This window comes from Leptodactylus fuscus, chromosome 2, assembly GCF_031893055.1.
Source record: "Leptodactylus fuscus isolate aLepFus1 chromosome 2, aLepFus1.hap2, whole genome shotgun sequence".
NCBI classification, from domain to species: domain Eukaryota; kingdom Metazoa; phylum Chordata; class Amphibia; order Anura; family Leptodactylidae; genus Leptodactylus; species Leptodactylus fuscus.
This window is the reverse complement of record NC_134266.1, coordinates 226,859,075-226,877,566: the sequence shown is the minus strand read 5'-3', so window position 1 is coordinate 226,877,566 and position 18,492 is coordinate 226,859,075. Positions and strand designations below refer to the sequence as shown.

The following is an 18,492-nucleotide window of genomic DNA, read 5'->3' as shown; positions in this document are numbered from 1 at the left end:
GAATCCTGATTTGCACAAATATTTGTGACTTCCTCATGGTTTGTACGCCAGAAAACTGGCATACAAGGCATTATTAATCTCCACCAAAGTCTTGATGTAGATGTTCTTTATATACTGGAGTGCCAATGTATGCCTCATAGCAGTAGTTACATAGGAATAAAGAGGAAGAGTACTGCTAGTCAATTGGCACATCACCCCAGGGAATGGGGCACCTGCAGCAGTTAATCCTAGTGACCTGAGAGGATCACATAATCTATACTTGCACTAACTTTGAGACTGCTAGAACTGATAGTGGGTATGCAATATTGCACAAGTACAGCCCTTAGGCTTTATGCACATGACCATGTCCTTTGTCAGTGTGCTACCTGTGTTTGCCATGGTTAGCATACTGACCCTTTATATTATAATGGGCCCATACACAAGCCTTTGTGTTATTAGTGGCCTGTGTATGGGGCCGCGAGCCTGCAGAAACACTCAAGAAAGAAAGGTCCTATTTCTTTCTCTTTTGTCCAGGCTCAATGCAATAAATTAATTGGTCCATGGAAAGGGAAGTCATCGATGTGTCATCCGTACCATTTAACAATGTCCTGGCACATGGTTGTGTGCATGTAGCCTTAGACAATGGAAACTGGTGGAGACCATGTCTGACTACATGAGTACTGTGTACTGGTCAAAGAGTCCCTCCTGCCCAATAGTGCTGAGATTACTTGAGACTGGTGTGAAACCAAGCCCTGTGCAATGGATGATTCATGTCTATGAAAATGGCCTGTTATGTTGAGCCATCCTATTGTCTTAGAGACACATGTAAGTGAGTGTGAAACTGTGTTGAGACTAGAGAGAGTAGTGGAGTAGCACATTGAGACTCGAGTGTGTATTGAACCATAGCCCAGCAGGTTGCACCAAATAATCACAGTGAATCGCACAAAAGGTCAGGGCATTGTGATGTCACTAGACAACTCTGCTGCTGGAGAGAGTAGGGTATGCTCACTTGGACGAAGTTTGAGTTGATTTTCAGGCACATTTATCAGCTGGAATCAAAAAGACGTACCCAGCTCATTCTTCTGATGGATTCTGCTTGAAATTTCCATAGAAATGGGAGCATTTTTTAAGCAATTTTAAGACTCCGTTCCAACGGAGTAACGCACCGTTCATTTAGACACGTATACACATGACAGAGTGAGGCGCTTCAAAACAGATCTCATTGATTTCAATGGGTGCCGGTCTTACGTGCATTACACATTGAAATCAATTCCCATTACTCCATGGGAATGGAGCCTAAGGGGATTTTCAGAAAACACATCAAAATCTGCTTCATATTCCTGCCTGACCAAGTTCTTTCATGTGAATGTTCAGGATATGCTATGTGACACTTCTCCTGCATAGATGGGCTTGCACAGAATTGTGAACTGTGTGCTGTCACTATTGGCAACCACCAGATTGGGTTCTATACAAAGAATTGTGTTCTGTTTTGCTAAACTGTGTGCCTCTTCCAAGAGGGAAACTGCCAAAAATTGTGTGCCTATGCAAAGATGAGTAAATCTGTCCTCATTGAGATACTACTTGTAACTGCCAAGCTTGTTGCCGCTTGTAGGACTCTTGTAACCACTAAGCCTGTTGTCACTTGTAAAAAGACTGGAACCACCAAACTCGCTGTCTCAAATTGAATAGGAGAGCTGTTCCTGTTATTCTCCGCCATGCACAAGTTGTAATATACTGTTTATACTGTATATAGTAACTCCCCCTCCCTTCCAAACCATTAATCACTCCAGTTCAAGCCATTTAAACTGTGTCTATATAGCGTCCATGTTACTTTGTACATTATAGCACTAACACATTATATTCACAGAATAAGACTCAAGACAGGTGGTCATATGTAAAAATATTGTTATTATTTTTGATTGTGATTATTTCCTGTTGAGCTACATTGTATCAGTTAAGCATGGCTGATAGTGAGAGACAGGATTATCGGTGGTAATAATCTGGGGGGATTGTACTAGAGGCCATCCTTTATCTTTATCTCTCCAAAATCCCAGCCCTCATGTTTCATTCCTGTTTACTTCATTTTCAAGGCACCCAGCATTGTCAATGGTAAAACTTTCTGTTACAGTCAATTGTATGACTAGCAAATGAAGTTACACAAGTACAGCATTAGCATTGCCTCATTTTTCACCAAAATAAGTTTCCAATATTCAATGCTGCTCACAGAGTGTCAAAACACATAGATGGTATGACAAACACATGGAGCAAAGTATATGCAGATGTAAATGGTACAGCTGAGAAAGACATCCACTACAGTTATGTCCATAGGTGTCACTTGTCCTTTTCTTTAATACGTGAGGTTGTAATGAATTAGCATGATGGGACACAGCCACACAGGAGGGTGAAGCTATATTGTAACATAGGTGGGGCTTTTCTTCGGTGATATAAAATAAGAAATCCAGCGTGTTTAGCATTGGACCCATAATGTTTATGTCGCTAGGACCGCTTCTTCTGTACATCCTAAACTTAGCGTCTGAACCTGTGGAAACAAAATTACAATGTATGTGGTCAATGCACAGGTCATAAGCAGTATATTCAGAGTTCCATATTATTCAATTGGCAATCTATGAAAAACAGTATCTCCATAGATTCACTATCAATGTAAATGCTTCTACTGATTCTACTGGCGGCTTGTGACCACCATGATGCTTCTGACCGTCATGGCTGCTGACACCACTCTGTGTGCCTCTGCTTTACCTTCCACTCTCACGTGCTGCTCTCTTCTCCTCCCTTTGCTCCGTGACTGTGGGGATTACCCATCCCCTGCCAATCCCTGACAACCTAGTTGTATATATATACTGTATATAACCATTCCTTACATAGTGGGGAGCAGAACATGTCTTCCAACATCTTTCCTATCCTGTGGATGGGGTTAAGTTATTATGCTGGGACAGCCCCTTTAAGTGTTGATCAGACGGGTTGAATATAGATTATCTTTCTTCAAGGGTTGAAGTCTTTACCTATGTTGGATGGATTAACTGTGTATTTTCTATCTCATTTACATACCTCCCAACTTTTGAAGAACTGAAAGAGGGATAAAATGTGCGGCGCGCTACGCGCGCCGTGGCAAATTTAGCCCCACCCACTTTTGTGTTGACTCTGCCCACTCGTTAATTTTTCATGTGCCCGCACACAGTATAATCCTCCTACAGTCATCCGTAAATTATATGTCCCCCCTCTATCTCTCCCCCAGTTTCAGATACACCCTTCATCTGCCCCCAGTTTCATGTCCCTCTTCCATCTCTGCCCCCAGATTCATGTCCCTCCATCTCTGCCCCCAGATTCATGTCCTCTCCATCTCTGCCCCTAGATTCATGTCCTCTCCATCTCTGCCCCCAGATTCATGTCCCCACATCTCTGCCCCCAGATTCATGTCCCCCCATCTCTGCCCCCAGATTCATGTCCCCACATCTCTGCATCCAGATTCATGTCCCTCCATCTCTGCCCCCAGATTCATGTCCCTCCATCTCTGCCCCCAGATTCATGTCCTCTCCATCTCTGCCCCCAGATTCATGTCCTCTCCATCTCTGCCCCCAGATTCATGTCCCCACATCTCTGCCCCTAGATTCATGTCCCCACATCTCTGCCCCCAGTTTCATGTCCACTCCATCTCTGCCCCCAGATTCATGTCCTTCCATCTCTGCCCTTAGATTCATGTCCCCACATCTCTGCCCCCAGTTTCATGTCCACTCCATCTCTGCCCCCAGATTCATGTCCCTCCATCTCTGCCCCCAGATTCATGTCCCCATATCTCTGCCCCCAGTGTCATGCCGTCCTCTCCTTCATCTGCCCCCAGATTCACGTTCCACCTCCACATTAAACTTACCTTCTCCTCCGCTCCCTCGCCGCTCTCTGCCCGCCTCTCTCGCTGACACATGCGGCTGAAGGAAGGAGCTGACACAGGTCAGCTCCTCGCTTCCCCGCTGCTCGCCTCTCTCCCTGACACATGCGGCTGAAGCTGCTCGCGTGCTCGCTTCACCGCTGCGTCTCTCTCTCGCTGACACATGCGGCTGAAGCGAGGAGCTGACCTGTGTCAGCTCCTCGCTTCGCTGCTGCCGCCGGCTCCTGGACTTGTAGACGTGATGTACAAGCCATGCGGCTGACACATGCGGCTGAAGGAAGGAGCTGACACAGGTCAGCTCCTCGCTTCCCCGCTGCCCGCCTCTCTCCCTGACACATGCGGCTGAAGCTGCTCACGTGCTCGCTTCGCCGCTGCGTCTCTCTCTCGCTGACACATGCGGCTGAAGCCAGGAGCCGGCGGCAGCGGCGAAGCTAGGAGCTGACACAGGTCAGCTCCTCCCTTCAGCCGCATGTGTCAGCGAGAGAGAGACGCAGCGACGAAGCGAGCGCGCGAGCAGCTTCAGCCGCATATGTGTCAGGGAGAGAGGCGGGCAGCGGCGAAGCGAGGAGCTGATCTGTGTCAGCTCCTTGCTTCAGCCGCGTATGTGTTCAACTCAGATCGGCGTCCTCTGGAATTATTACTGTTGCAATCAATGGTATGTTATTGTTCTAAAATGTTTTTTACTTATCTCCCCTCTTTTATATACTTTTTCTTTATTTTTCATCATTAATTGCATATTGGAGGTCAGGTATATATTGTATTATGCCGACATCTTTTTGTTATAATCATATAAATTTGTTATTAAGTGACGGGATAGAACCCCTGTCCTCTTGTCAGCGGAGATTCCGATGGAGTATACATATTAGCCGCTCCGAAGACTCTTCCAGTAGACACTGACAGCCCGTAGCGTCTGACATAGTTCAGAGCGTCTCGGACTGACATACCATTCTGCGCATGCGCGGGCAGGCCGAACAGACGCATGCGCATTCGGTATCCTGAGACGCGCTGCCGGGGATCGTTATGAGACACGTGCATCCCAGAGCGCGTGCGCCTGCGCGGGAAGCAGCAGCTTCCTCCATCCACTCCCACCAATGATTTAAATTATCGTGCCTTCCGCTGGGCTGCTAATCCATTCTCCCAGCGGTAAAGGTAAGACACACATGTACTCTTTGTTATATCCTGGGGATGTTGTGTTTTGTTATGGTTCAATTGGACTGATTTGGGTACAGTCTAAGATCGGATCATTGGACATACTTACCCACTTGTTGTTGAAACCTTTTATAGCCCCTATGTATATGTATGGGGAAGCATTGTGTCATCTAAACTTTGTATGAATAATTTGAAGGGATTGGTTGATCCATGAAATTATAATGGCTAGTCTATTTTAATGACATCTACCTAAAAGATATAGACCGTCACCTCCTAATATTATTGTGTCCGCATCATGAGTCTATGTTTACTATGACTTATAGAACTATCTAACTTGCTCTGCGGTTTAAATATGCATGATGGATGCTGGGTATATTTTTCCTGTTTATTTGTAATGTTACATTTTATTTTATTTACGATTTGATTGTAGAAACTATTACACCTGAGGAAGGGCGTGGTTATATGCCCGAAACGCATTGTGTGTGAGTTTGATGCCAATAAATCTATATTTTCCAATTAAGAAGAGCGCAGTTCCTTTCTGCCGGATTCATCTGGAATCCGGTCTATTGGTCCTTTGTCTGTATGAGTTGAAATCGGGACATACCTCCCTCCAACCGGGACCGCAGGACATGTCACCCAAATCGTGACTGTCCCGCGGAAATCGGGACGGTTGGGAGGTATGCATTTACAGTAGTAATAAAGTGGATGAGATCTTACCAGATCTCGTGTACATCCTGTATAGAAATCTGTATGGAATCTACTATAGTGGAAATTGACCTACAGTGAAAATCCTAAATCCAGAGAATGTTAATTTATGCTGTAAGTATTCAGAGCAGATTTTACCTTTTGCAATGTATAGGATGAAATCTGCATAAAATTCACAGCTTTTGTTATTGTGGATTTCTGGCTGATACACGGCACACTTTCCATGATCAATTTTTTTATTCTTCTTGCTATAGTTTGTGACATTCATGACATATTCATGTGCTTCTGTTATCTTCTATGGAAAGCGTGTTAACCCATTGATTTCTATATATCTATTTAGACTTCTGTTGTTTTTTTTTTGGTTTTTTTTGTTATGTAGATTGTGAGTCCCACATAGAGCTCACAATGTACATTTTTCCCTATCAGTATGTCTTTGAAATATGGGATGGAAATCCATGCAAACACGGGGAGAACATACAAACTTCTTGCACATGTTTTTTTGCCCTTAGCAGGATTTGAACACCAGGACTCCAGCACTGCAAGGCTGCAGTGCTCCACTGAGCCACTGTGTGGCCCCTGTTTTTTTATGTATTTATTTATTTATTTATTTATTTATTTTATTTTTTATCAGGGCAAATACATTCACGCAAGTCAATGGCTTCATGAAATGCATGGACAGCGCATGAATGGTACCCAGGTACCCACATACTGACTGTTTTTCATGATCAGACCATTGCTAGGAGATGCACAGAAAATTAGATTTGTGCAAAATTGAATGTGAAAAAAGGATGACATATTGATGGCAAATCAAAGTCAGGTAGTAACAGAAAAAGTTATTAAAAATCTACTGAAGCCTGGTTCACATCTGCGTTCGGTATTCCATTCGGAGAGTCTGCTTGGGGACCTCCACACGGAATGCCGAACCCATTAAAAAGCGGTGAGCAATGAAAGCACACGGACCCATAGACTATAATGGAATCCGTGTGTTTTCTGCGCGGTGTCCGCATGAGTCATGCGGAGAGAAAAGTAGTGCTTGAAATCAATGGGTTTTAATCCAGACAGTTTGAAATCAGAATACTGATTTTGAACGGATTTGCCGAATGCAGATGTGAACCGGGCCTAAGTTACTAAAAAAAATATAGTATCACACTCATGGCCAGAATATCACTGAGCAGATACTTACTTCAGTCTGCATTTTGTTGAGTATCTAGAATCAGGCGCGGCTGCATTCTCTTCAATATTAGGGTTCCCTTGAAATATTAAAGATTGATTGGTTAGTATATATAAACCTTGGCATAGAAATATAATATATAATAAAAAATATTTCCATTTTTAAACTTTCTCTTTGTATCAAAACTATGAAGAGGGGTATGTTCGCCCCATATTCTGCACGCTGGTCTGGATATTTACTGCATGGATGGAGGACTTACCTGATTTATGAGGAGGCGCACAACTTTTCATAGATTAGGTTTCATCCTCCGGCGAGCATAGATTTTATACTTCATGTATACTTCAAACTTATCATAAATGATGATAAATCCGCCAGGACTGATGGCCCCACACACAGCACACCTTTGCCAAACCACCATTTTGGAAAAGGGGGAAGTGTGGCATAAGAATGACATTTGTAACAAGTATTGCCATAAGTGGCATTAAAAAAGTTGCACATCTGAAATATGTAATATTTTTATGCCACAAAAAAGGCGTAACACCTGATAAATCTGTCCCTGTATTCTTAAAAGGCCACACTCTCTAAATTTGTTTGCAAATATTTGCATTGGCTCTATGGCTCCAGAGTAAATTTGCACCATGCTATATAAAGGTACAGTATAACAGATGCAGACATTTGGCAGTGCTACCCCACAGGTAAATTGTTTATATGGTCACATGTAGTAGCAGATTAGTTGTAGACAGTGATGTGTCTACCATGTAGGCAGATCACACAACTTCTATGGGGGTGCAAATGGGAGGTGAGGATATTCGGTTTACTTCCCAAAACTATTTCACTGCATTATCCTGCATCTCCCACTAGAGGGAGCACAGTGTAAGGAGTTGTTTTTACAGCTTCCATTGAATTCAAAGATAGCTGTATTACTTCCTATGCACTGAGCTCCCCCTGGTGGTGGCTGCTCAAAGCTGTTTACTGGATATTTATGAATGTATTTATAACTAGTTCTCTGGCATAGATTTCAATTTCTGGTGTATGAACCAGCTAAAATCCACTAAAATTATTAATGACTTTTTATTTAAAAAAAATTCCTTGACTTCATAAAAACATCATGGCGGAGGGGGCCTTATAACATTTCACTTTGGGCCACTATGATACATGTGCATGCCCCTGATTCTAGATATTTCTATGATTGCTCCATACAGCTGAATGTTGCTGATACAACTCAGTTCACATGAACAGATTGCAGAAATGACTGCAACCAATTTGCAAAGTTTTAATATTGTGTTTAGTAGTGTCATACCAGTAAGACAGTCACTGCAGTTTAGCTGCTTTCAGCTCCATCCTGTGAATCTTATGCGTTTCTATTGCATGTACATAAAACTTTTAAAGTGGATATCTGATATAAATTTTCTTCGGACTTCTGCAATGTCTGATAACTTTAGCATTCCAAAGATGACTAGGACAGCATGTCACCTTCTGACACAAATGAATCTGCTGATCTATAATCCTTTAAGCTGTTCCTGGTACGTCGGGACCCTTTATGGCACTAGGTGCGCATTTCAAAGACCTCACAATCTCCAATGGTGTCACACAGTAGGCACTCCACCTGTTATTAGATTTTATTTCTAAATAAGGAGTATTTCAAAGGCAGATCCTATATGTCAATATCGTTCTTGTAGGATGAAATGTAAAGCATTTGCACAATTTACTTGTTGAATGGATTATACAGCTTTCATAGCAATAGTAAAGACTTACCTGTCTGTAGATTCCTCTTCCCCATTAAACCCACAAAGAAGTCATGCATGTCTCCTGCAAAGTGCAAAAGGAAATTATACTTAAAAAAAAATACAATTTAAATTAGGAAATCTTTTTTTTTTTCTTTCTGAAAACTCCTTAAGGCTAAGGCTCCATGTTGCAGGAACGCAGCTTCTATTATTGCAGATTTAGCTGCGTTTTTTTGAGCCAAACCTAGTAGTGGCTACAAAAGGAATGGGAATTATATCGGAAGCTCTTACACTTCTACCATCTGCTCAATCCACTCCTGACTTTGGCTCAAAAAAACGCTACAGAATCTGCAACAAAAAAAGCTGCATTTTCGCAATGTGAGGTTTCAGCCTTATATTGGTATAAATCATCCTACTAATATTATAAATGTGAAAGTTTGTATGTTTGGATGTTTGTGTGTTTGGATGTTTGTTCCTCAATCACGCCAAACCGGCTGAACAGATTAGCCTGAAATTAAATACTGTACATACCTAGATGGTCACCTGGAAGGAAACATAGGCTACGTGCGATGACGCTAAATCCACAGAATTCCCGACCGAGGCCGCTGAATGTATGCACCGGCTACGCTTGAGGACCCAAGATGACGTCATCCAAGGTCCTTCAGCCAGCGGCCGATAGGTTCGCGGCACTGTGTGGGCGGCCCGAGACACAGTGTGCGAGCTGGAGAACATGGTGGCTACTTGCAGCACCGCCGAGACGCAGACATGCAGCCTCGCAGTGCAGGCCATGCCGCATCTATTGGGTGTGCTGGCTCGGTGAGTACCATGCAGGAACTGTTGGGTTCAGGTGTGGGTGCCTGCCTGGGGCCACGCACTGCATGGGGGGAAGACACGGGAGGTGGGTTTTGGTGGGTCGGGGGGGACTCCGGCTTCCCGCGGCAGGGGGGCGCAGGAGAGGAGTTCAGAGGGGACGCAGGGGAGAGCGCGAGCGGAGGTGGGTGGGGGACAGGCGTTTGGTGGGGCCGTTGGTCTTGACCTGGCGGTGGGTACGTGCGCCTACACAGAAATGTACCACAGCCGAGACGCGGGCAACGGCAGAACGGTGCCGACAACTACACGTGAACGAAGTCGCGGACAAATGCTAGCTGTACATATAACCATAGTCTGGAAAGTATACATACAGCTTTATTTACAGGAGATATCCCTTGACAGACAATTAGATTTTTTGCGAATCATTGGGTTATCTTCTTGCACATACATTGTCCCTGCCCAATAACCAGTCCATAAATTATGTTCATAGGAAACCCCTTCATCATATGATCCAGAACTGGTGAAATACAGGACAAAACCAGAGGCGTTACATATGGCAACCATTAGATTGTAATGTAATTGTATCGTTTGGATGCTGCAGACAATTACATTGCATTTTGTTTGCTCTGGTATTTTGATAAGATAATACAATATTATGCTATATCTTACTTACGTTTTAAGGGCAATGAGCCAAATTCCTTGGAATCTGTAAAACAGCAGAATAATTTTAGGTTAGAATGAATCCTATATGTCTATGTCAGGATGTCACTGGTAAGGTACGTTGCTCTGTGTTTTCATCACACCTGCTGCTCCTATCTGCTTCCTGCCTGGCTGCTCTTTACACCCTACATACTGCTATCTATTATGTATAAATGTTACTTGTACGCCATTCTATGCCCCATTACACTGCACTGCTATCTCCTTGGAGGTCATAAATAAACTAGGGTAAAGTGATATTAATAACACATGCTCTGCTTTTTGCCAGAAAACCATTTTTACAAATATAACATTATTTCGTAATGTTTTTTTTTTTTTTTTTTTTTTTTTTAACTATTTCAGCTAATTCTGAGAATCTATTATTTTAAAAATCTTTATCTAATATTTGCCGTCTGGTGAATGATCGGAGCTTATAAAAGATGGGACATTCTGAAAACTTTAGGCCACCATGTACTGATCTTTGAGAGACAGATTACATGACAGTGATTGTCTTCTTATTTCTCACCCATATAAACAAAATATATACATAATCCATATATTCATATCATTGTTGTAAACAGAGGAATTCAGAAAAATTTAAATGAGGCCCTTATTCCTGATTCTTAGATATATCATCCAACCACCCCCTCTACAACTGGTAGCCAGGAGCATAGCTATGGAGGGTGCAAAGGTAGCAATTAGGGTTGAGCAATCGGGATCAGAAAAGATCGGATTCTGATTGGCAATCGCGTAAATTTCACTATCGTGATCGGCACTCCGATCCCGATCTTTTTAGGCGGGATCGAGTTCGGAGGTTATTTCCCACAATGCTTTGCTACTGCCCAAGAATTGTTTGAAAAGCTAACAATGTTAGCTAGGTCCCATAGGAATGATTGGATGCTTAACCCCCTGCGCGCCGGCGGTGTCCATTCATTCTAATGGGAGACTAGCTAACATCTCTAGTAGCTAACACTTACCTGCACAGATCGCTGGTCCAGTCCCCACTGTTCTCGCTCCTCTTCTTGCCTCGCTGCCTCTGCCTCCCAGGTTAGTGTTACAGACCTAGGAAGAAAGCAGGGCTTGTGGCTTAGGAGAGTGTGGGCGGGTATTGGGAGGGGAGACGTGAGTGATGCACTCACATCTCCCCGCCCTGTACCCACCCACACTCTTCTAAGCCACAAGCCCCGCTTTCTTCCTAGGTCCGTAACACTAACCTGGGTGGCATGGCAGCGAGGCGAGAAGAGGAGCAAGAACAGCGGGGACCGGACCAGCGGCAGCGCTTCTGTGCAGTTAAGTGGACACCAGGGGGGACTAAGTAGCCAGAGGATTTTTTTTAATCACTACACAGTGTGGAGTCTAACAATTAAAGCGTTCAATTTTTAGACTCCATGCTGTGTAGTGAATAGGATCATTTTTAAAATACGATCTTCAATTATTAAAAAAATCCCATTGACTTGCATTGGGATCAGAATTGGGATCGAGATCGGGCTCGAATGGAAAATGATCGGAAATTGGATTTTAAAAACGATCCTGAAATCTCAAGATCGGCTCAACCCTAGTAGCAATTACTACTGGGACCTGGAGCCTGAAGGAGCATAGGACAGTCACCAGAATTAAAGATAGCACATGGTAAGAAGGGGTGCCATTACAAATTTTGCAATGGGACCCAGGGGTTCAGGTTATGCCTCTATTGGTAGCAAAGTGCAGCTCTGATAATTTTGGAATGACTATAAAATCTATCTCTGTATTAAGTACACCACACTACTATGAGTCATTTGTCTATGGAGATACACTGATATTAAATATGAGAAAATCATAACAGGGTTGTGGAGCAGCTGGACTCGTTTTTGGCTATTGCTACATTCTGCTAATGCTGCAAAATGCTTGTGCTTTTTTCAATCCGTCGCATAGGACCAACAATTCTAAAACTGACCCTACACCGTAGATCAAAATTGGACAAATCTGCTGATTTTGGCACGCTCAACTGGCTATCTACTATGTATGTATTGCTTAATCCGAAATGCCTTTTTCTTTTTTGTCTGCAGAAGTTAAGCCATTGCACAAAGCATTACACTATGTAACAGAGTTTTTGTCCTTGTTCAGCAAATGTTATTTCCTAACAATGCATAGGTTGGCATTAAAGAAAATCCAAATTATTATTAATCAACTTTATTTTTATGACCAGGGCATCAAAAACAATAAAAATGCTCTTTCCTAAAGAGAACTCAGTACGTTGTGGCTGGTCCCTCTGGTGGTAATGCACATTCTTGTCCCTGCTGTCCCATAGGCAAAGGTAGCAGGGATATTTTGCGTTACCACCCTGTAAGTAATGCTACCATCTTATAATCTCCAATAATATCCCAACGATGAGTAGTAGATTTCAGCATCTCCAACAAAGTCTTGACGTTGTTGCAGTCTTCCTTTAAGTGTATGGAGCGAGCCAAAGGAATAGACAGATACTTGTTCCCATTATGTAGCAGCACAGCCTTTAAACTTCTAGATGAGCTATCTATAAAAAGTCGCCACTCTTGTGGGGTAAAGACAATACTAGTTGCAAGGAATAAACCAGTGACATTGTGACAGTAGCACAACTGTCACGATTGCTGAAGAAACTAGCAAATGTTCAACATCGTTTCCGCTGGTCCGCAACTCTTTCATCCAGAAGGTTCCACTGCTTCAGTCTAGATGTCAGTAGCTCAGCATTGGACTTTTTTTTTTTTCCCTTAATGTAGATTGTGAGCTCCACATAGAGCTCACAATGTACAGTACATTTTCCCTTTCAGTATGTCTTTTGGAATATGGGATGGAAATCCACACAAACATGGGGAGTACATACAAACTCCTTGCAGATGTTTTTTTGCCCGTGGCAGGATTTGAACTCCAGGACTCCAGCACTGCAAGGCTGTAGTGCTCCACTTAGCCACCGTATGGCCCCCTCAGCATTGGACTTTGTGAGTCCCATATCTTGTATCAAGTCATTAAGATCCTTTGATTGGGTTAGTATCTCTCCGTTTCTCCCCTACTGACACTATAGACTGGATCAGTTACATCTTCTTGTTCAAAATCTGATGTGCCACTTTCTTCTGAAGATGGCTGATTTCTTTCAGGAGGTGCAGGTATGGGGAGCTCAGTGCGGTGTGGTTCTGGAGCAATTGATGATGGGATATCAAGATACACCACTGGAGGAGCATTCTTGCCACTTCGATGTTTGGAAGGATCGACCATGCAAAAGTAGCAGTTGGTTGAGTGGTCAGTAGGGTCTTGCCAAATTCTTGGAATAGCAAACTTCATGGCTCTTCTTTCCCCTCATGTGTTCTTTTGGAGTTTTCACAACTGTAGTGAGGTGCCCAGGGTTTGTCCTGGTCCCCAACCTGTACTCCATAGTATACCATATAGGCTTCACACATCCTGACCGATGTTCTCATTGAATATTACTTGGCTCGCGTCTTGATGAATTTGCCACATATATAGCAAAATGAATCCGCAGAATGCTTACAGCCTCTTGATGCCATAGCTGCATCTAACTACACACTATATTTCTCAGTCCTATTCAGTTGTTGCACTTGCTCTCACACTATATCTCTATCCACTATCACACTATAACTGCAATTACAATAAGTACTACTGTCTGGCAGACGTGCTTATATAGTAAACAGGCAGAGGTCTAGAATATATATATATATATATATATTTTTTTTTAATGTAGATTGTCAGCCCCATATAGGGCTCACAATGTACTTTTTTTTGGTCTTATCAGTATGTCTTTGTGGAATGGGAGGAAATCCACGCAAACACAGGGAGAACATATAAATTCCTTGCAGGTGTTGTTCCTGGCAGGATTCAAACCCAGGACTCCATTGCTACAAGGCTGCAGTCCTAACCACTGAGCCACCGTGTTGCCCCTAGTGATCCAGAATATTCTACCGACATCAAGACATGGCTAGAATGATGTAGATGTTAGAAGTTTTCAGAACAATCTAGAATATTTCACCAACATCTATGTTATGCTTGTTAATTAAAATATTGATTTTAAAATATCGATGGGTTCCAAAAGCAAAGTTTATGAGTTAAAATTAGCGTTTAATATTCTTTTCAGATCTAAATATTCAGAAAATAACATTATTAAAACAAAGACAAAACAAAAATAAAAATTTGTTACATAGTTTTATTCTCCTTTCCCACTGAAATAAACATGCACTCTCAGGTACAATGTTGTGTAACGGAAGACTCGGGATGTGGGATCAAACCTGTCTGAGAATGGCATCTGCAAAAAGTTTCTCCCTGTGTTTCTGTGAATTACCTTCAGTAAGGCTAGGTTCACACTTGCACTGGGCTATTTGCTAGAACAGTAGTTACCAGATAACATATAGAGTATAATGGGGTCTGCCAGGTATCCGCCATTTTTATACTGAAGCCAGCAGAGAGAATAGTCCTCCGTGCAGGTGAACCTAGCTTTATTATCAATTTCCTGCTACATTCCAAAATAAGGCTCTGTTCCCACGGAATAACACGCCGTGCATTCAGACACGTATACACGTGTCAGAGTGTGAGCGTTCAAAACAGATCCCATTCACTTCAATGGGTGCCGGCTTACGGGCGCTACACATTGAAATCAATGGGAGGCTTTTTAACCCATTGATTTCAATGTGTAGCACATGAGCCGGCACACATTGAAGTGAATTGGATCTGTTTTGAGTGCTCACACTCCGACACGTGTATACGTGTCTGAATGCGTGGCGCGTTACTCTGTGGGAACGGAGCCTAACAAAATACTGACTGGTAGCCAGATCATAGAAAATTCCCATAAAGTGCTTTTGACTCTAGTGGAATAAGTCTACAAGCATATGAATCATGTGCATATCCTGGGTCTGTGATAAAATGGCACGGATGACATATGGATGATATATGTGTGCCACCATGCCTCCATGGACTCACTGATTTTCTTCAGTCATATGACCAGTCCTGCGTTTTGCCCCAGGTTCATGGTCATGTGTATGGGGCCATAGCAAAATAATTGGTTAGTGTGCTGGCCCTGTAAAACACGGCTAGCAAGCTGACAAAGCACATGTTTGTATGCATGGAGTCTTACATTATAATCCTCTTTAGATACACAGACTATGAGTGCTGTAGTATCTGTTGGTGTTATAGGAAATATAGTAAATGGATAAATAATCTTCATTTAATTTACCAGTGTTTCTTCTACCCATAAGTCCAACAAAACCGTCATATGAATCATCTTCATAGAACCTCTTCAGAAGTGATGCTGGGAGTTTGTAGACATCTGAGGATTTCTGTAACAGGAACATCAAAGATCCATATTAACTTATAATGTATCTCAATACTAATCTTTATATTAAAGTCACTGGAACACAATTAATATGAATTATCAAAGTACCTAGCACTAGCAGGTATACCAACGGTAATAATGAACTGAACAGCGAGGGGTTAAATGTGGAACATACATCCTATGTTGTGTTAGGGGAGCAGGTAAAATACCCATAATAAGTGGCATTTGACATTATAAAAATTCAGTCACTGCTCATCTTGCTTTCATTTAGCATTGACTGTTAGTGACTGGTTACAAATGGTCGCATGCTTGTTCATTCCTCGCTGCTCTCTTTATTGTCAGCAGTCAAATGATCACAGTGCAAGCTCTTTTTTTATAGCAGGGGTTGTTGTGCAAACAGAAGGTCTCTCTTTGTACTGCTTACAGATACTATTGAGAGCTAGCATGTGTCTTCAGAGCCCTGCCCCCTATTCTTTACCTCCTCTATAAAAATGTCTCCATGCTCCCCTTCTGCCTCTCACATAATCTGCTCTGCTCCCTGTAGCACCCCTCTCTCATAATCAGGTCACTATGCCCCCATCACCTTCCCCAATGTTATCAGCAGTAGTTGGTGCAGCTTCCAGGACCTGTCATCCTCACAGTCTAAGACCCTGGAAGGTCATTTTTAGTATTAGGTCTTCAGTGTTTTACAGAAACAGGTACAGTAAATGGGTACATGTATTAGACATAGGTGATAGGATCAGCAAGAGCTTGTTTTGAATCTACTTGGATGGCTATCTTGCATCCTACTATAAAAAGTTTGTAGGTTTGGATGTTTGTGGGTTTGGATGTTTGCTCCTCAATCACGCAAAAATGACTGAATGAATTTGCATGAAATTTGCCACATACATAGATAGGAACCCTGATTAAAACATAGGCTACTTTTTATCCCGGTAAATGACATCACTACACGACCGCAGTGAAGGAATAAAGGTTCACACGACACTAAAGGACCTGTGATGACATCATCACAGGTCCTTGATCCATTCTAGCATAGGATCATGCTAGGCAGTGGGCAGAGCCACAAACAATTTTATGGGCGGAGTTATATAGGATGAAGCTGGACAGTGTGAAAGCTGATGAAAATGTTGTCTTATGGAAGATCAGGAGACTACAGAACATGCAGTCTGTGTGTGGACAAGAGGAGTATATCGGGTGTAGAGTTTCAGTGAGTACGACGGTAAATGTGTTGTTCTGCCTCTGATGGGGGAGGGGGAGAACTTTGGCACATTTCAGCAACATCCGTTCAGCCCTTTGTAACACAGAAGCTGCTCAGACAGTCACATAAAAAAAAACCTGTAATCACAATTGCCCGATGTAGCAGAGTTTAGGTAGCACTGTAGCACACCTCTGTAGGCTCTCCATATGCAAACATGTACATACAGCTGGGTCTCCTACGCATATGCAGTGATGTAGCAGAGCCAAGACGCGGGAGCAGGCTGATTGAACTTTGGCACATTTCAGCAACATCCATTCAGCCCTTTGTAACACAGAAGCTGCTCACACACTGACATAAGAACACCCCTCTAATCCAAATGGCCAGATGTAGCAGAGCTTAAGCAGCGCTGTAGCACAGCTCAGTACGCTCTCCATATGCAGAGATGTACATACAACTGAGTATGCTGCGCATATGCTGCGATGTAGCAGAGCCGAGAAGTGGAAGCAGGTTGATCAACCACAACAGCAATTGGCTAAATATAAGCGGCTCAGCGCCAACACCAACCCGCAGACGAAGCCGCGGGCAGATGCTAGTAGCAAAATAATGCTGGAGTGTTGCTTTAAAATACAAAACAATTACATTAGTACATTAGTCATCTGCAGTTACAGCTACTATGTATCAGGCAAAGGTGAGTAATTTTGGACACAATTACAAATATGCATTCATCCCCATTTTAGTCTACTATACACAAGGCTGAGCACTGCAAACCAGAGATCATCTTATTTATCCACGTTAACGTCAAAGCAAAACTTACTTCATATAATAGGAGGTCCTTGAAGAAAATGTTCCTGTGATACAACAGAATTGAAAGTACAGTTCTGAGCCTGATCTAAAGAGGGCATTATAGTCTTATCAGAGTCTTTTCAGTGCCCTCACATATATCATATAACATGTGTATAGCTGTCACCACATGGCACTGTCTCTTCACTACAACCCCTGCCCATATGCCATGTTTTTGGATGAGACAATTAGGTCTCAGCTACACTTTGACAAATATCACTTTCTACATAGATTATATACTATATATATTTATACTAAGAGTAATCCTGATTGTTGACTTGCGTTATGAAAGATAAGGCTACATTCAAATGACCAAGGTGTAGAACAGCCACGTAAATTGTCCATTCTTCATTGTGTCTTGCACCCGAGGGGGACCTGTTTTCAATATCCTCCATACATTTCAGTGTATGGAGGACTCCGTGAAAACGGACAACAATAGAACATGACCTATGCAACCTATGTCATTTGAATAGCCCCCCCATTCACTTGCTTGTGAACATATATATTGGGAGGCTTTTTTGGAGGCTAGTTTTGAGGCCGATTCTGCATCAAAATCCTCACCAAAAAACTCTGTATGCATTGACCTTTAGAATCAATACATGGCAATAGGGCAAGAATAATATTAAGAAATGTCACAAATTGAATGATACAGTTCAAGCATGAGTAAACTGGAAAACTAAGGTTTTACAGCTTCTTTAATTGCACACAAACAAGCAATACTAAAAAAAGGTCGCAATACTCAGCAGCTAGTTTTCATCTTCACCGTCAGCTACACCTGATTTGTCTATTGCTCTTGTCACTGGACCATGTTTCTGAACCTGGTCGGTCCTCTGGCCAGTCAGTCTGATCACAATCTACAAAGCAGAGTTGCAGTTTATGCCATTCTGACAACTTGTTTTCCCACTAACCAGGCAAAGTTCTGCCTTTCAGCTACAAATATCTATATTTAGATGTCCTGTCTGAAAGCGCAGATTTACGGAAACCCTCCATAGAGCTGGCAGCTGACTGGTATTCTCCACCTGTTGGTATACA

At 42.6% G+C, this 18,492-nt stretch overlaps 1 protein-coding gene across 1 annotated transcript in view; it reads right to left on the bottom strand.

Moving 5' to 3' along the window:
- Nucleotides 1-1,867: 1,867 nt before the first annotated feature.
- TAC3 (tachykinin precursor 3) overlaps nucleotides 1,868-18,492 on the bottom strand; it is a 38,621-nt gene continuing 21,996 nt past the window's right edge. The window contains exons 3-7 of the mRNA XM_075262878.1: nucleotides 15,324-15,426; nucleotides 10,113-10,145; nucleotides 8,661-8,714; nucleotides 6,918-6,984; nucleotides 1,868-2,518 (exon numbers count right to left, since the gene is read on the bottom strand). Coding sequence (XP_075118979.1) covers nucleotides 2,506-2,518; nucleotides 6,918-6,984; nucleotides 8,661-8,714; nucleotides 10,113-10,145; nucleotides 15,324-15,426 — 270 coding nt within the window. The 3' untranslated portion in view covers nucleotides 1,868-2,505. The remainder of the gene's footprint in view (nucleotides 2,519-6,917; nucleotides 6,985-8,660; nucleotides 8,715-10,112; nucleotides 10,146-15,323; nucleotides 15,427-18,492) is intronic.